Here is a 19,734-nt window from a genome sequence, read left to right on the forward strand (position 1 = left end):
CACCTGGAAAATGGTTTGCCTGGAACTCATGCCAAAGTTCAAAGACTCTCGTAAATTCCATTAAACAGGACATAAAATTCATCAAAGAGAGCTTAGCAATTGTATGAGTGCTATGATTTTTAAAAATAAAGACAATGACCAGGACTTTGAGAACTTTGGAATGAACTGCAGGTCTGTCAGCCTCCTCACTCACCTGTCCAAGCAGAGTATCACACGTTCTCATGCTGCATCAAGCCCTTGGGGCCAACTGATGAAGACATGTTCAGTTATAAAGGAAAATATGATTATTAAAAGTTGGATATCTTCCTTTGTGATAATGCATAGACATATCACAGATATGTATAAATTATTTTCCCATTTTAATGTTTAGCATATTTACACAATAATACCATGCAGCATAATTTCCAGAATATTTCAATGAACAATGCTTTGCCAGACATCCCACCTACCTGCATGATCATATAGTAAATGACCACAAGCATGAAGACAATTTGTGCCCCAATAATGGAAGGATAATTTTTGTCGGTATAGTGGTACAATCGGATGATTTCTGTTTCCACATTGCCAAGAAAGACACCTGGGGTGGGGGGAGAGAAGGTTTACAACTGATGAGGATTTACAACAATTGAAGTTTTGTCAGCACCTGATATAAAGACACAACAAGATGCCTTACATCATTTCGTGATTGCCTCATTGTAAATGTTGTCTGACAAATCTGTTGGAATTCTTTGAGGAAATAACAGGCAGGATTGACAAGAACAGTCAATGGGTTTTGCTTACTTGGCGTTTTAGAAGGCTTTTGACAAGGTGCCACACATGAGGCTGCTTAACAAGATAAGAGTCCATGGTATTATAGGAACGGTACTAGCATGGTTAGAAGATTGGCTGACTGACAGGAAGCAAAGAATGGAATAAAGGGGCCTTTGCTGGTTAGCAGCTGGTGACCAGTGGTGTGCTGCGGAGGTCTGTGTTGGGACCATTTCTTTTCATGTTATATGTCAAGGAATTGATGGCTTTGTGGCCAAGTTTTCAGATGATAGGTGGAGAGGCAGGTAGGGCTGAGGAAGCAGGGTCTCTGCAGAAGGACTTAGACAGACTGGGAGAATGGGCAAAGAAGTGGCAGATGGAATACAGTGTTGGGAAGTGTATGGTCATGCACTTTGCTAGAAGGAGTAAAGGCATAGAGTATTTTCTAAATGTGGAAAGAATTCAGAAATCAGAAGTGCAAAGGGACTCGGGAGCCCTTGTGCGAATTCCCTAAAGGTTAACTTGCAGGTTGAGTTGGTGGGGAGGAAGGCAAATGCAACGTTAGCATTTATTTCAAGAGGTCTAGAATACAAAAGCAAGGATGTAGTGCTGAGGCTTTATAAGGCATTGGACTATTATGAGCAGTTTTGGGCCCCTTATCTAAGAAAAGATGCACTAGCACTGGAGAGGGTCTAGAGAAGGTTCATGAGAATGATCCCAGGAATAAAAGATTAACACATGAGGAGTGTTTTATGGCTTTGGGCCTGTACTTTCTGGAGTGTCTTATGGCCTTACACAAAGTTAGAAACTATTGAAAGTTATGGGGGATGGGACAGAAACTAGGCAAACAAGTGATCAGCCAGGGAAGCCAAAGGGTTAAGATGAGAAGTGGCTGTGCTGGCTTCATATCAGCCATGACTGATACCATTATGCCTACTCCACATACTTTAGACAGAAATTTACTGCAGGACTACCTTTCCCACAACACTGGCCCACAAATATTTACAGGTCTTGACTGCCATTTTAGAGCATAGTACACAAAAATGTCCTAATGGTTACAATTTTCATGGATATAATTCATGTTGGGAGATCACAGTATTAAGTATCAAAAGGAAAGTTTGTGATTTATCTCTGAATCGGCTCTTATTCCATTGTAGGCTGAATTTATTGTGGGCTGTCTTCATCCTAACACATCATCCTCATTACTGCCTTCTTTACTCTAACCTGGTGCACTGTTGGACCAAACCCACCAGTAAAGAGCCAGCACTACCTTCAGTAGCCTTATGACTTGGGAACAACACTGCAACATGATTTCCCAGGAATCAAAATAACCACAGAAACAAAATATATTTTTAAACAAATATAGTTTTTGTAATTCTGGCATGAATCTCTATGAATACAATCAATAGCAATATTGGCATGTGAACAATGTTTATGCAATGATTTATCTCATAATAAAGTCATGGAGTAATAAAACCCAAGAATAGACCCTTCAGACCAACTGGTCCTTGCTGACTACAGCACTCTCCCCTGTAGTTCTAGTTGACTGAATTCAGCCCATAACCCTCCATTGTTATTAAAAACCATTCTTTTATTCTAACAATATCACATTGGGCTTCATGGAAAGAATTCTGAAGAATTAATTTTGCCTCCCAAAAAGCTTTTACTTCTTTAGCATTGAAATGTCAGTTCAAAGATTTGTGTAAAGATGATGAATCCCCATCGTTAAGGACCCCCCACCACCAAAGACATGCACTCTTCTCAATGCTAACATCAGGGAGGAGGTACAGGAGCCTGGAGACGCACGCTCAATGTTTTAGGCACAGCTCTTCCCTCTCCACCATCAGATTTATGAACAGTCTGTGAATGTGACTTAGAAAAATAGAGGGCTGTGCGGTTGGGAAACTCTAGGCAGCTTCTAAAGTAGGTTATATGGTCGACACAACATTGTGGGCTGAAGGGCCTGTAATGTGCTGTAGATTTTCTATGTTCTTACACGACCTCATTATTCCCCTTTTATACCACTTTTTTTCTTGTAACTTACATGTGCTGTTGCCACAAAGCAGCAAGCTTCATGATGTAAGTCAGTGATAATAAACCTGATACCAATTCCCTCTTAAGAGCAACTTGTGAGTGAGGATCTATGAACAGTGAGCACCATTACATTTATTTTCCAAATGGTAAAAATGGGACCTTTTATATCCAGTTGAGAAGGCAGGATTTTGGTTTAATGTCTCACTGCAATAGCCTCTGTTCTGGTAGTGATGTATACCCTCAGCATTGCAATCTGAATTACTGTGTAAGGCAAGGCTTCAACATGCATCTTAAGGCAGAGGCACGAAGCAGTAATGTTAGTCAGATGTATTAGTAGCTACCTCTGAACCTAAACCTATTGTGAAAAGATTTGGGCCCCTTATCTTAGAAATTATGTGCTGAAACTGGAGATGGTTAAAAGGAGGTTCACAAAAACGATTCTAGGATTTAACGGCTTGTCATCTGAAGAGTGTTTGATGGCTCTGGGCCTGTATTCATTGGAATCCAGAAGAATGAAGGGTGATCTAATTGAAACCTATCGAACAATGAAAGGCCTTGATAGAGTGGATGTGGAGAGGATGTTTCCTATGTCATCAGAATAGAGAGACATCCTTTTAGAACAGAGATGAGGAGGAATTTCTTTAGACAGAGAGTGATGAATCTGTGGAATTCTTTGCCACAGGCAGCTGTGGAGGCCAAGTCTTTATGTATATTTAAGGCAGAGGTTGATAGATTCTTGATTGATCATGGCGTGAAGGGATATGCGGAGAAGGCAGGAGACTGGGGCTAAGGGGAAAAATGAATCAGCCATGATGAAATGGCAAAGCAGACTCCTAATTCTGCTCCTATATCTTATGGTCTTATAAAAGCAAGGTTTGTAATGTTGAGGCTTTACAAGGCGCTGATCAGGCCTCACTTGGGGCTGAGAGGAAAAATGGATCAGTCATGATGAAATGGTGGAGCAGCCTCGATGGGCCAAATGGCCTAATTCTGCTCCTATATCTTATGGTCTAAACAAATACAGACTCAGAAACAGAAATGAATCTTACTGTGATTGTTTCTACATGGTTTACATATGGTGCTCAATACGGAAATGCTGATATTCTCTCTTCTCGCTGCTGCCACTAGGAAGAAGGTGCAGGAGCTTCAGGTTCAGGAACAATTACTACCCCTCAACCATCAACCCCTTGAACAAAGGGGAAAACTTCACTCAATTTCACTTGCCCCATGATTGAGACGCTTCCACAACCAATGGACTCATTTACAAGGACTCTTCATCTCATGTTCTCGTTAATTATTTGCTTATTTTTTATTATATCTTTCTTTTTATATTTGCACAGATTGTTGTCTTCTGCACGCCGGTTGAACACCTAAGCTGGGCAGACTTTCATTGATTCTGTTGTGGTTATTATTCTATAGATTTACTGAGGACGCCCAAAGAAAATGAACCTCAGGGTTGTATATGCTGGCACGTAGACACTTTGATAATAAATTAACTTCGAACTTTGTTAATGCTTATAAACACACATTGATTTTATATTCCTGCTCCACTTGGACGCTTCCTTGAAGTGTCATCCTCTTAATAACTGCAATAAAAGCAGAATATATTTGTCTCTTACCGATAGCTTTCATCTCCAGCATCAGTGTGACCACGCAAAATAAATTTACGTTTGCATTGTAGACTGTAAACTCTACAAAGATGGCTCTGGTGTGCATATCAACCCAGCTGTTGTCTTTCAGGTACTTAATAATTCTGCAAGGAAAACAAAATTTTATATAGATTTTGAGATGATTAAACATACACTCTAAAAGAAAAATCTGCAGTTTATGCATCAAAAAATAGTAAGCGAACAGTAAGCTCCTTTAAAGAAGGTTGCAGCTGTGTGTCAGCCATCAATGAACAAAAGCTGTGGTAGCTGTGGAAATACTTTGCTAGATGACGCATGCTAACGTTGGATGCATTCAGAATCAGGGTAATGACACCCACTGTCTAATCTTCTTCATGAAGAAGCAAGCAATAAAGATACTGAAATACAGCATTTGTTGTGGTGAAAGGGACTGTGGAGGTAGAGTCAGAGGCTGGAAGGTGATTCATGGAAACGAGAGCCTGCAAAAACTGGAATCTGATAAGCAAGGAAGGTTCAAAGGTTCGTTTTATTGTCAAAGTACGCAACTCTGAGATTTGTCTTCTGCAGATAGCCATTAAATACACACAAAAAGAAAAAGAAACAAAACTCACAGACCTCAAATTCCCCACTCCCTATGCTATATATAGTAGATTTCTTACTGTAATTTATAGTTTTTTATTATTATGCATTGTAATGTTCTACTGAAACAACAAATTTCACAACATATGCCAGGGATATTAAACGTAATTCTGATTCTGAAGAATTCAATGTTTATTGGTTTGTAGGTGACCCAGGCAGAATATAAGGGGCTGTTCCATGAGGAGGTCATGCAGTAGATACAGATTACCAATCAAAAAAAGAAAATCATTTAAATAATGTCTTTAAACCGAGGTAGTGGTGCTACAGAAGTTATAGACGTTCTATCCTGCTTGCTGCCTCAGTAACGCAGCTAGCATCATCAAAGATCTCTTTCTCCTCCACTCTCCCACCAGGCAGGAGATACAAAAGCCTGAAAGCGGATACCACAAGCTCTAGCACAGCTTCTGTCCCACAGTCATCAGACTCTTGAGTGGACCTCTTGAACAGTAAGATGGACTCTTTTCCTCACAATCTACCTCATTATGATTTAGCACTTTATTTACCTGCACTGCTCTTTTTTCAGCAGCTTTTACAAGTTTAATTCTGCGTTGTTATTCTTTTATTTTATTCTACAATACCTCGATGCACTGTGTAATGATTTAATCTGCAAGAACTGTATGCAAGGCAAAGAGGAGAAAATCTGCAGACGCTGGAAATCCGAGCAACACGCAGAAAATGCTGGAGGATCTCAGCAGGCCAGGCAGCATCTATGGAAAAGAATAAACAGTCGACGTTTCAGGCTGAGGCCTTCCTCAGATCTGGAGAAAAATAAATGAGGAGTCAGAGTTAGAAGATGGGAGGGAGGGGAGGAAGAAACGCAAGGTGATAGGTGAAACCGAGCGGGGAGAGGGGTGAAGTAAAGAGCTAGGAAGTTGATTGATGAAAGAGGTACAGGGCTGGAGAAGGGGGAATCTAATTGGAGGGAAAAAAGGCCATGGAAGAAAGAAAAGGGAACGAGCACCAGAGAGTGCACGCAAAGAGATAAGGTGAGAGAGGAAAAACCGGATAGAGAATGGTGAAGGAGGGGAGGCAGGGTGGCCATTACCAGATGTTCAAGAAATCGAATTTACCACCTACCATCCCACCAGCCTCTGGGTCCAGCACATAATTCTCCGTAACTTCTACCATCTCCAATGTGATCCCCCCACTTTCCGCAGGGATCATAAGTACCCCCTTGTTTATTTGTCCCTCCCCACTGATCTCCCTCCTGACACTTATCCTTGCAAGCAGAACAAGTGCTACACCTACACCTCCTCCCTCACTACCATTCAGGGCCACAAACAGTCCTTCCAGGTGAGGTGGCACTTCATCCGTGAGTCTGCTGGGGTCATATACTGTGTTCGGTGCTCCTGGTGTGGCTGTCGTATATCATTGAGATCCGACATAGATTGGGAGACGACTTTGCCAAGCACCTACGCTCCATTCACCAAAAAAGTGGGATCTCCCAGTGCCTACCCATTTTAATTCCACTTCCCATTCCCATTCTGACATGTCAGTCCACGACCTCCTGTGCAGTCATGATGAGGCCAAACTCAGGTTGGAGGAACAACACCTTATATTCAGTCAGGGTAGCCTCCAACCTGATGAAAATCAATTTCTCTAACTTTTGGTAATGGCCACCCCGCCCCCCCATCCCCTTTTCCCCCTCTCCTTGCCTGCACTCTCTGGTGCTCCTGCCCTTTTCTTTCTCCCATGGCCTTCTCTCCTCTCCCATCAGACTCCCCCTTCTCCAGCCCTGTATCTCTTTCACCGATCAACTTCCCAGCTCTTTACTTCACCCCTCTCCCTCTCCCAGTTTCACCTTGTGTTTCTTCCTCTCCTCCCCCCACCTTATTACTCTGGCTCCTCATCTTTTCTCTCTCCAGTCCTGGTGAGGGGTCTCAGCCTGAAACGTCGACTATTTACTCTTTTCCATAGATGCTGCCCAGCCTGCTGAGTTCCTCCAGCATTTTGTGTGTATTAACTGTATGCAAGGCACGGTTTAATGTACATGTGGTAATAATAAACCAGTACCAATTCCACCAGAATCAACAGTGTAAAAAAGGGTTGCGTATACGAAGATCTTCCAAGAATTTTATGAGGGGGCCAATAGAGAATGCGACTCAAACATTGGTATGTACCTTGGTAAGTTTTCCCAAATGGTGGAACACAACATCAGCTGGGGTCACACCTTCCCTCAGCTATCAGTCACAACCCCTCACCACTGATCTGAAAGGGTGGACTGAAAGCTACAGAAGAAATTGGGTGGGTGTGCGGTTGGAAAGGGAAAGAGAGGGAGAAATATAGTGAATGAGGAAGAGAACGAGTGGGTTGGGGGAGCAAGTGTGGGATGGTGCCTGATGGAAGGAGTAAGGGTAGAGTAAAACGGATGAAAGGAGAAAGTTGTTTTCTACCCTGCCCATTGTCAAACAGGAAGGGTTGAAGTGGAAACTGAGGGAGGATGGCCATATATTTGTGACAGCAAGCGTGTCATATCTCTCTCTCTCTGTCTCTGACTCCTCCGCCTTCTGTCCCTCTCCTCCATTCTTAACCAAACCTGACCCACTCTCCGGCACTTTGCTGCTCTGGCTGCCTGGTGTAAAGACTCTTGCTAATGATCGAACCTCCTGCCATCACATTCCTGCAGGTTTCGACATTCCTTTAAAAGCTTTTGAAACATAGTAATCGGGGCAGTATTGCCCCTACTATGAACTGTTTGCAAGGTGAGCAGGGAACATCTCTGAAAAGGTGTTAGTGATTTTTCAGGAAATGTGTTTTCTAAAATTGAAGAAAGAAAGATGATATGTATATAATGCATTTCACAATAAATGTGAACTAACAGTTTACCCTTTAGGAGAATGGATTGTAACTCCCAACAGACTTCAGAGAGATTTAACTCATGATATGAGGTTTGTCAGACTGTTTCAAAGACAGTCCACTTCCAGTGGCCACTTTATTGTACATCTGATGTACATGTACATCAGATATGTACATCTGCTCGATAATGGAAATATCTAATCAACCAATAATGTGGCAACAACTCAATGCATAAAGGCATCAGAATGGGGAAGAAATATGATCCGTGACTTTGACCATGGAATGTTTGTTGGTGCCAGATGGGGTGATTTGAGTATCTCAGAAACTGATCTCCTGGGATTTTCATGCACAACATTTTCTAAAGTTTATGGAGAAAGGTGCAAAAAACAGAATACAGCCAGTGAGCGGAAGCTCTGTGGAAAATACTGTATTCATCAGAGAGACCAAAGGAGAATGGCCAGACTGGTTCAAGCTGACAGGAAGGTGACAGTAACCATGTGTCACACTAACAGTGCACAGAAAAGATTCTGTGAATGCACAACACATTGAACCTTGAAGTGGATGGGCTCCAGCAACAGAAGACCATGAACATATACTCAATGGCCACTTTATTTAGGTATAGGAGCTACCTAATAAATTGCCCACTGAGTAGATGTCCTACTTGTCTAAATTACCTCAAATGATTCTTTTTCCACAAATTATTTCATCACGAATCTCACACTCTATCTCCCCAGTGCATAAATCCAGCATGAAACTGAATTTGTCAATTTGTAATCACACTTCAGAAAAGCTGCAAAATTCAGTTAGTTTCTCTGTTAGGAAGCTGTAACTTTAAAAAAAAAACTTTTGTGATTTGTTAACATAGCCAAAGTGTTAGTGGTATATGCATCTAATTATAGCATAGTTATATTGTAATATCTGGTTGCAATTATCTTATCCATACCATGCAGAGGAAGCAATGCTATTTCCCAGCTGGTTAAAAATTGACCTATTAAGTGTAACCCTCGATAACAGAGATAAATAATAATCAAAGAATTAAAGGATTATATTGTGAATAAAGAGAGACAGTTTTATTTAGTTTTATTCAGACTGATGTTAAAATGTGTAAGGAAAATATATGATAAATGTAGTTGGCCAGATAGCAATCTGAAGGAGAAAGAGAGTGAACATCGTCGGTTGAAAACCAGTGATATTTCGACAAATAGTCTTTGACTCAAGACAGTGGTTCAGTTTGTCTTTTTGCAGATGCTGCCTAGCTGCTAAATTGTTCCCAGAATTTTCATCTTCTTATTCAGAAATATAGCACAGTAACAGGCCCTTCCAGCCCAATTACACCTGTGTGACCAATTAAACAATTATGTCTTTGGACTGTGTGAGGAAACTCAGAGGAAACCCATGCAGTAACTGGGAGAATGTACAAGCTTCTGACGGACAGCTGTGGAACTGAACCCGGGTTGTTGCTGCTGTAACACTCTACAGAAACGTTATGTTACTGGGCCTTCCCCAAATTCAGATTTATTTCAGATATGCAGCATCTGCAATTTTTTTTGTTTTCTTATAATAAATGTAGTTTCATATTGCATGATCATACTCCGCATTGGTCAACATGAAATAATTTCGGACTACTTGAAACAAGCACAACAATCTCTGATGACATTAAGTTCCTGTAGGAAAATAATTGATTATCTTTGCAAATTTTGGTTACCTGGATGCAGTTTTGAACTCTGTGCCCAATTCAGCCACAAAACCACCTCCTCGATAAGCTGCAAGCTTTCCCCAAATGGGATATCCGTTCAGCTGTGACTCACTCTGATATTTCCAAGAGGAAGCAATGCTCGAAGAGTCAGTATGAGTACTGCTGTTTCCAAAGTCCAACATATATTCATCGCTGTAGGAGTAGGGAGCACGGCATTCCTTAATACTATCCAGCAACCTAGTTGGCACAGGGCAAGGAGCTGGCTTCACTCGCACCTGTCGAACACGGGGGCTGCCAATCAGCTTTGAATTCCCGTCTGTTATAAATCCTGGACAAGAAGTGTGCAATGATTATCCGATTAGTCATTACATTTATTTCCACTCGTCACTTGGTGTTCAGTGACTGCACAAGTGAGTATAAAATATAAAATTAGGGCAGTGTGGTAGGGTAATGGTTAGCACTATGCCAGCTATAAGATTGCAGTTCAATTTCCACTGCTCTCTGTAAGGACTATGATCTCCCTGTGACCGTGTGTGTTTCCTTTTGGCTCTCTGGTTTCCCCCCATATTCCAAAGACATACAGTTACCGTTAGTGAGCTGTGGCGTACTATTTTGGCACTGGCAGTGTGGTAACTGTTGTGGGCTACCCCAGCACAACCCTGACCAATTTGCTTTGATGCAAAACAATGCATTTCATGGCATGTTTCGATGTACAGGTGGCCCCCATTTTTCAAACGCTCGCTTTACGACAGCATGCTGTTACAAAAGACCTACATTAGTACTTGTTTTCGCTAACCAAAGAGGATTTTCACTTTTATGAAAAAAAGATGCCTGCTTTATACGTGTGTTTACCCTGAGAAAGACTACCATGACCGTGTATGTACATTAGTGTGTACGTGTGTAGGCGTGTACGTGCGCTTGCGTGTACGTGTGGATTTTTTTCTCCACATCGATTTTGACTCGCTGTCTTCCCAATTTTGATAAGTGAAACTACACTGTACATACAATATCACTATTTTATATAGGCTATATATTTATAATATCATTCTTACTTTTACTATATGTTCATGTTATTTTAGGTTTTATATGTTATTTGGTATGATTTGATAGATTATCTTTTGAGTCTGGGAACGCTCAAAAATTTTTCCCATATAAATTAATGGTAATTGTTTCTTTGCTTTACGACATTTTGGTTTACAAACGGTTTCATAGGAACGATCTACCTTCGGATAGCTTGGAAACCTGTATATTGAAATATTAAATCATTGGGGGGGTCATTGCTTTGCTGCTGCTTGTGTGTGGGAGAGCTTTGGGGTTCTCCTCTGTTTTTGTGGATGGTTGTGAAGAAAAAGAATTTCAGGATGTATATTGCCTACGTTTCTCTGACATTAAATGTACCTATTGAAACCTCTCTGTGATAAATACAGCTAATCTTTTAAAAATGTTTCATGGCACAAACCATTACATTTTTCAGATGTTTAAGCTGTCAATTTGGGATATGCATGGTACATAAGGTAACAGGTAGACTATAATCTAGTAATACCAGAGGGCTTATTGTAAGGTTCCAGAAACAGTACACACAGAGTCAAAGACCACTACAGAACAGAAAGAGGCCCTTTGGCCCATTTAGTCTGTGTCAAACCATTAATCTGCCTAGTCCCACCAATGTGTACCCACACCATAGCCCTCCATAACCCTCCTGTCTACACACCTTTCCAAATTTCTGTTAAATGTTGAAATCGACCCCATATCCACCACTTATGCTAACAGCTCATTCCACACTCTCACCACCCTCTGAGTGAAGAAGTTCCCCCTCATGTTCCCTTTAAATATTTCACCTTTCACCCTTAACCCCTGGCCTCTAGTTTTAATCTCACCCAAACTCAGTGGAAAAAGCCTGCTTGCATTTATGCTATCTGTACCCCTCAGAATTTTGTACACCTCCATCAAATTTCCCCTCAATCTTCTACATTCCAGGGAATAAAGTCCTAATCTATTCAATTTTTCTTTATAACTCAGGTCCTCCAGACCTGGCAATATCCTTATGAATTTTCTCTACACTCTTTCAATCTTATTTACATCATTCCTGTAGGTAAGTGAGCGAAACTGGACAAAATAATCCAAATTAGGCCTCACTGTCCTCTAATACAATTTCAAAATAGCATCCCAACTCCTGTACTCAATACATTGATTTATGAAGGCTAATGTGCCAAAAGCTTTTTTTAATGAGACTATCTGTCTGTGAAACCACTTTGAAGGAATTATGGATCTGTATTCCCAGATCCCTCTGTTCTACAGCACTCCTCGGTGCCCTACCATTCACTGTGTAAGACCCACTCTGCTTGGTCCTCCAAAGGTGTAACACCTCACACGTGTCTGCATTAAATTCCATCTGCCATTGTTAAGCCCATTTTCCAGCTGGCCCAGATCCTGCTGCAAGCTCTGATAGTCGTCCACGCTGTCCACTACACCCCCAGTCTTGGTGTCATCCACTAATTTGCTGATCCAGTTTACCACCACATTATCATCCAGATCGTTGATATAGATGCCAAACAACAACAGACCCAGCACTGATCCCTGCGGTACACCACGAGTCATCGGCCTCCAGTCAGAGAGGCAACCATCTATCACCATTCTCTGGCTTCTTCCATGATGCCAATGTCTAATCCAATTTACTACCTGGTGCACCATCAATAACTCTCAGAGACAGGAAGTGAATGATAGGCTTTTATTAATAGCAAAAAGGGAGCACGACATCTCGGAGACTGAGGGAGGAGCAGTGCCCCAATCGCCTTTATACAGGGGTCTGTGGGAGGAGCCACAGGAGCAGTCAGCAGAGGGGCATGTCCAGACAGGTATACATAGTTTACCACACTACCTTATCTTGAAAGCCAAGATTGAACCTTCTTGACCAGCCGCCCATGTGGGACCCTGCTAAAGTCCATGTAAACAACATCCACTGCCTTGCCTTCATCCACTTTTGAGAACTTGAGTTCTTAAAAAACTCTGTTAGATTGGTTAGACATGACTTACCATGTACAAGGCCATGCTGACTATCTCTAATCAGTCCATGTCTATCCAAATACCCATTTATCCAGTCCCTTATAGTACCTTCCAACAACTTTCCCACTTGTGATGTCAGACTCACCAGCCTGTACTTTTCTGGCTTATTCCTAGAGCCCTTCTTAAACATTAGAACAACATTAGCTATCCTCCAAACCTCCAGAATCAATTGATCAAGACAAAATATTCTTTTTTTTTAAATCACTTATTTAATATTGTTTCAATAGTTTTGTCATTACCTTCATAAGTTCCATAGAGGTTGGGTAATAAGATTTCCTCAGACCAATTGTAAAAGTCATCGACAGTTACAGAGCCATTGAACTTTCTGGTAAAACTATCGTTGATGGCTTTGTTTAAATAAAAGGAATGAGGACTTCGTTCTCCATAGGCAATAATCGACAAAGACACCAGAAACAGCACATGCGCTAAAATAAGGAAGAAATGTAGTTTTACTTTTGTTCCTTTATTTGTCATGTTAACCACAAATATATAAAAGTCAGGTCGTCTCTTCTGTATCAGCGGCGGCTGGCTTACCAAAGTATAATTGACCCCGCCATTACATTCGGCTTGATTACAGAAAATCACCCTTGTAGAATTCATAAAACATCATCCAAAAATCTGAGATGCAGGATAAAATATACTGTGACTGAACTTGTGAAAAAATAGTATATAAATTAACACAAAGTTAATATTTTTCAAAACACACTTCTTAATGCATGTGCAGATGACAGGGTCTGAGATATATAGGATTGCAATACCACCCACTTTCCAGGAAACATTTCCAACCGTACGACACAGGGGCTTATCTCCTCTATCGCTTTATTCAGTTATCAGCCACATTCAGTACATTAACTTACAAAAAACGTTTGATCCGTCAGATCTTCAGAGCAAAAAGTGAAACAATTGCACAAAGGTGATGGAACTAGTAAAAATTTGGCGGCAACATAACCAAGTTCAACATTCAACCACCCAATGCCACGTTTGAGAAGAGATGTGCAAAGCATTTCTGTACCGATTATTCGTAATTGACTGTTCAGGTGCTTTAAGAATAGGAATTGTATTAACAGGATGTATACAGCTCCAATTCATAAGAATGATCCTCTGTAAAATTTTAAAGAAAGAAAAAATACATAATAATTTTACTCACTTCTTGTTTCTTTTTCTCTAATTGGTTGCAGTGGGAAAAATTAGTTTTTACACAATTTGTAATCCAGCAGCTGCTGAGTTGCAGAAGGAGTGTATTGAAAGCTCCTATGACCATGGTGGCAAGACTGAATCTCCCTCTCCCTCTCTCTCTCATTCGCCTGTATTCTTTTCCCTCTTGAGCTGTTTTTCACCTTGTTGTAGATGCCTTATTCCTATATTCTAGTCCTTTCTGTCTTCTACCGTGTCCCTCTGAATCTACATTACCTAGCTTCCAATATTCATCCACTCACACATAATTCCTTACTTCTCCCATACTCTTTAGCTTGATCAGGAGACAGCACCAGTAAGGGATAGTTATACATAACGTTTCTCAACACCGTGTCACTGAATGTGCAACATGAAATGAAATCTTATTACATTATGAAATCTTCTACATTTTCATATTGCACATTCTGTGAAATGAGGTGTCGCTCATTAACATTAACAAGACACCACTTGTAAATAAGTCCAGCTTATGTTTCTGCTTTAAATATCTTGATATAATGTAACTTTCCAAAGAACTCCCCTTTGATGTTTCTACCAATTATCTAATTTATGCCCCCTGGTAATAATCCTCGCTGGTAAGGAAAAACAGTCTAAGCTTCTCATAGTTTTATACACTTCAATTAAGTCTGCATTCTGTCTCCCTTCTTGCAGAGAAAACAGTACCAGCCGAGCCAATCTCTCCTAAAAACAAAAATTCTCCAATCCAAGCAACATTCTTGTAAGTACCTTCTGCACTTTATTGTGTAATCACATCCTTTCAGTAATGTGCTGCCCTGAAGTATACACTCCATGTGAACTGTGGTCTAACTTCTGTCTTAAAATAAGCACTGTACTTTTACATTCCATGTCTAGGACAGTAAAAACAGAACATTTCTCCATGCTTTGTTAACTACCTTGCTGCCTTCTGAAATATAGGCATGTTGACAATAACATACGTTGCAGTGTAGGACAGTTTTAAATAGGCCAATGGTCAGGTGTAAAACTAATTTAACTTCCTTACCAGTACTAGCCTGTACTACTTTCATCCCTGTCAAAGACTAGAGCAGTATGTACACATAATACCAGTCTGCAGAAAAGGAGGAAGTCGTGGACGGGTTGTCTACAGAGTCTCTGTGGGTGGAAGTTAGGAATAGGAATGGGTCAATAACTCTACTGGGTGTTTTTTATAGACATTGAGGACCAGATAGGGAGACAGATTCTGGAAAGAAATAATAGGGTTGTTGTGGTGGGAGATTCTAATTTCCCAAATATTGATTGGCATCTCCCTAGAGTGAGGGGTTTAAATGGGGTGGAGTTTGTTAGGTGTGTTCAGGAAGGTTTCTTGACACAATATGTAGATAAGCCTACAAGTGGAGAGGTTGTACTTGATCTGGTGTTGGGAAATGAACCTGGTCAGGTGTCAGGTCTCTCAGTGGGAGAGCATTTTGGAGATAATGATTACAATTCTATCTCCTTTACCATAGCATTGGAGAGGGATAGGAACAGACAAGTTATGGAAGCGTTTAATTGGAGTAGGAGGAAATATGAGGCTATCAGTCAGGAACTTGGAAGGATAAATTACAAACAGATGTTCTCAAGGAAATGTGCAGAAGAACTGTGACAAATGTTCAAGGGATATTTGCATGGCATTCTGTATAGATACATTCCAATAAGACAGGGAAAGGATGGTAGGATACAGGAACAGTGGTGTACAAAGGCTGTTGTAAATCTAATCAAGAAGAAGAGCTTACGAAAAGTTCAAAAAACTAGGTATTGATAGAGCTCTAGAAGATTATAAGGCTAGCAGGAAGGACCTTAAGTATGAAATTAGGAGAGCCAGAAGGGGCCATGAGAAGGCCTTGGCGGACAGGATTAAGGAAAACCCCAAGGCATTCTGTAAGAATGTGAAGAGCAAGAGGATAAGACGTAAGAGAATAGGACCAATCAAGTGTGACAGTGGAAAAGTGCGTATGGAACCGGAGGAGATGGCAGAGGTACTTAATGAATACTTTGCTTCAGTATTCACTGTGGAAAAGGATCTTAGTGATTGTAGGGATGACTTACAGTGGACTGAAAAGCTTGAATATGTAGATATTAAGAAAGAGGATGTGCTGGAGATTTTGGAAAGCATCAAGTTGGATAAGTCAGCTAGGCTACTGTAGGAAGTGAGGGAGGAGATTGCTGAGCCTCTGGCAATGATCTTTGCATCATCAATGGGGACGGGAGAGGTTCCAGAGGATTGGAGGGTTGCGGATGTTGTTCCCTTATTCAAGAAAGGGAGTAAGGATAGCCCAGGAAATTATAGACCAGGGAGTCTTACTTCAGTGGTTGGTAAGTTGATGGAGAAGATCCTGAGAGGCAGGATTTATGAACATTTAGAGAGGCATAATATGATTAGGAATAGTCAGCATGGCTTTGTCAAAGGCAGGTCGTGTCGTTCAAGCCTGATTGAATTTTTTGAGGATGTGACTAAGCACATTGATGAAGGTAGAGCCGTAGATGTAGTGTATGATTTTAGCAAGGCATTTGATAAGGTACCCCGTGCAAGGCTTATTGAGAAAGTAAGGAGGCATGGGATCTAAGGGGACCTTGCTTTGTGGATCCAGAACTGGCTCGCCCACAGAAGGCAGAGAGTGGTTGTGGACGGGTCGTATTCTGCATGGAGGCCGGTGACCAGTGGTGTGCCTCAGGGATCTGTTCTAGGACCCCTTCTCTTTGTGATTTTTATAAATGACCTGGATGAGGTAGTGGAGGGATGGGTTAGTAAATTTGCTGATGACACAAAGATTGGGGGTGTTTTGGATAGTGTGGAGGGCTGTCAGAGGTTGCAGCTGGACATTGATAGGATGTAAAACTAGGCTGAGAAGTGGCAGATGGACTTCAACCCAGATAAGTGTGAGGTGGTTCATTTTGGTAGGTCAAATATGTTGGTAAAATATAGTATTATTGGTAAGACTCTTGGCAGTGTGGAGGCTCAGAGGAATCTTGGGGTCTGAGTCCATAGGACACTCAAAGCTGCTACGTAGGTTGACTCTGTGGTTAAGAAGGCATACGGCACATTGTCCTTCAGCTATTGTGGGATTGAGTTTAGGAGCCGAGAGGTAATGTTGCAGCGATATAGGACCCTGGTCAGACCCCACTTGGAGTACTGTGCTCAGTTCTGGTCACCTCACTACAGGAAAGATGTGGGAACTATAGAAAGGGTGCAGAGGAGATTTACAAGGATGTTGCCTGGATTGGGGAGCATGCCTTATGAGAATAGATTGAGTGAACTCTGTCTTTTCTCCTTGGAGTGACAGAGGATGAGAGGTGACCTGAAAGAGGTGTAAAAGATAGTAAGAGGCATTGACTGTGTGGATAGTCAGGGGCTTTTTCCCAGGGCTGAAATGGCAAGCATGAGAGGGCATAGTTTTAAGGTGCTGGGAAGTAGGTATGGAGGAGATGTCAGGGGTAAGTTTTTTTTTTACACACAGACAGTGGTGAGTGCTTGGAATGGGCTGCTGGAGGCAGTGGTGGAAGCGGAAACGACAGGGTCTTTTAAGAGTCTCCTGGATGGATACTTTGAGCTGAGAAAATAGAGGGCTTTGGGTAAGTCTAGGTAGTTCTAAGGTAAGGACACTTTCGGCACAGCTTTGTGGGCTGAAGGGCCTGTATTGTGCTGTAGGTTTCTATGTTTCTATGCTTGGTTATATACAGCCATGTATAAAAATAAATTTACATACCAATTATATCTTTGATTAAGGCATACATTTTCTTTTCTTTGATTCGAAGTGCTTTCAGTTGCTCCACATTTTTCAGAGACGGTGGCTGGTAAATAGTACGATCAGTTCGATTGGTACCATTGGAAGTCAACACATCACGTGCATCACCTAGAGAAACATTTCATTTGTAAGTAGGCTTAAAAGTTAATGACACAATTCAAAATATGACATAAATATGATATTCATATCAGTGTATTTTCACATCTTTAGTGTGTTTGGAATGTGTACCTCCTATATATAGTTTCCAACTCATACTTTAATGTCTATAATGTTGTAGTTTTTGTGAATTGGTATTTTAAAATGATTTCCAAAAGGAGATCATAAATGAAACCAAAATTTTCCAACTTGAAAGGTATGTTAGAACCATATTTTCCATTTTGTGTGTAAAAACATAAACTGCCTTCCTTTGTAGCATTAAAATCAAGCTGCCAAAGTAATTCATGATTGTGATCAGATCCTCCTCACTGAGGCAAAGCTGCATCATACAGAATTAGATTCCTGAAGCTTCACTGGGCCGGTCTTGTCTTTCGAGAAATGATCCAACTTCTTCGCCCCTGCTTCATAACTACTGTTAGGCAGCCTCTGCATACTGATCACCAATACCATAAATGCCTCATTCATTGTTAGCAGGAAGTGGCATGAACAGATTACAATTAGTAAATCTATACATAAATAAAAGATGCCAGTGCAATCGGTGTGGAAAATGAAAAACCATTCAGCTTCCTGATGTAAGTCAGCTCTATGGCACTGATTTCTGCTCTTACACCTGCATGTATATTGCTCAATACAGACAATAAATTGTATTATTTATATTCATGTTCAATTTTAAACAGAATAAAATCATTTCAATGATTGCAACTATGAAAATGATACAAGAAAATATGCGGAGCAATTCAGTAGAGCAGCTTAAAAATTATTAAATTATAATGATCTAGGCAAAAGAATCTTTCTGTTTGTTAGCTTTTGAAAGAACTCAAGGCATCAAAGGGTTCAATTTTATCAACATTTAGGATAGTGTGCTGGAAATGCACAATAGCTTTCAGTTCTCGGTCATTACCAATGTATTTTCTTCACATGCATGCTTTGATATTGATGCATGAAACACTTGGCAAAGAACTCTGCAATACCATGTGACTGAGTAATGCACCAGTTACTGCTCCCTCTTTAACTCCTTGTTACAGGGCTCTTGATCGTCCAGTCCAGATGGTCACAGGTGCCATCAGTACTTTCGGTACTTTATGAAAGATATCCAGTCAGGCTGTACCCGGAATCTGACATAAAGCCTTGGCCTTCACTAGTGTTCCCCAGCACTGAATTACTCAACAGCTCGGTATGTGGCGGCTGGCGTTGAGTTGGCTGGGGTGAGAGGTGTGGTCATTCAGCCTCTGAATGTGGGGCTCAGTCTACAACCCAGCAGTGTAGTGAGTGTGAGTCATTGCTGGGTCCGGTAGCACTTGCTCTGTTGAGTTGTAGCTCAGTTATTGTTTTTTTTTAGTGGTTTATTTTGTGTTCGTGGGGATGGGAGAGGGAGTTAGGGGCCAGGTCAGAGCTTAGCAGTGGGGATGTGGGAGAATTAGAGGATAGGTTCTAGTCCACGTTTGAAGGCCAGCAGTATGGAGGTGGGATATCCACGGTTCAGGTTGGGATGTCCAGCTGAACGTCAGACTGGCAGATCAGTGTGGACGATAGCTGGTGCCTCCATCCCATCCACGGCTCAGCATGCGGTCGGTGGGTTCTGAAGTTGGAGTTCCATGCGAGCAGGAGAAATAAGGCTGGATAACCTTGTCTGCTGTGTTATGTGTTCCATCACCAGCAAGTCTGGAGGTCTAGGCCTAGTGTTCGGGATTGGCGGATCCTGGGTTTTCAATGCCAAGGGTCAAAGCCCAAGGGTCAAATCAGAAGTCCAAATTTGTGGCCTGTTGACCAGAGATGAGTCTGTGAGTCCCAGGAAGTCCACTGGGATAGTCAAAGGCTGAACGTCTGCTTGTCCTAGTCAAAACCCAAGGAGGCTGGAGGCCAAAGAAAATGGCCTATCTTGGGATTAGAGGACTGTGTGTGTAGGTGGGAGGGAGGAATGGGGCTTGATTTGCTGATGTAATTTCATTGCTTTTTGTGTTCTGCTATTCACTATTGGCTGTTAATGCAAATGATGCGTTTCATGATATGTTTGACGTATATATAACTAAATTTGAATTTTGTG

The 19,734-nt window shown here is 41.3% G+C and overlaps 1 protein-coding gene across 1 annotated transcript in view; it reads right to left on the bottom strand.

Annotated features, from left to right (window-relative positions):
* LOC140740488 (polycystin-1-like protein 2) overlaps positions 1-19,734 on the bottom strand; it is a gene marked incomplete at its 5' end in the record, with an annotated part of 75,451 nt that overhangs the window by 27,045 nt on the left and 28,672 nt on the right. Inside the window, 5 exons of the mRNA XM_073069666.1 lie at positions 450-577; positions 4,401-4,534; positions 9,550-9,868; positions 12,843-13,028; positions 17,496-17,642. Coding sequence (XP_072925767.1) covers positions 450-577; positions 4,401-4,534; positions 9,550-9,868; positions 12,843-13,028; positions 17,496-17,642 — 914 coding nt within the window. The remainder of the gene's footprint in view (positions 1-449; positions 578-4,400; positions 4,535-9,549; positions 9,869-12,842; positions 13,029-17,495; positions 17,643-19,734) is intronic.

The sequence above is a fragment of the Hemitrygon akajei genome, chromosome 17 (assembly GCF_048418815.1).
Source record: "Hemitrygon akajei chromosome 17, sHemAka1.3, whole genome shotgun sequence".
Classification (NCBI taxonomy): Eukaryota; Metazoa; Chordata; class Chondrichthyes; order Myliobatiformes; family Dasyatidae; genus Hemitrygon; species Hemitrygon akajei.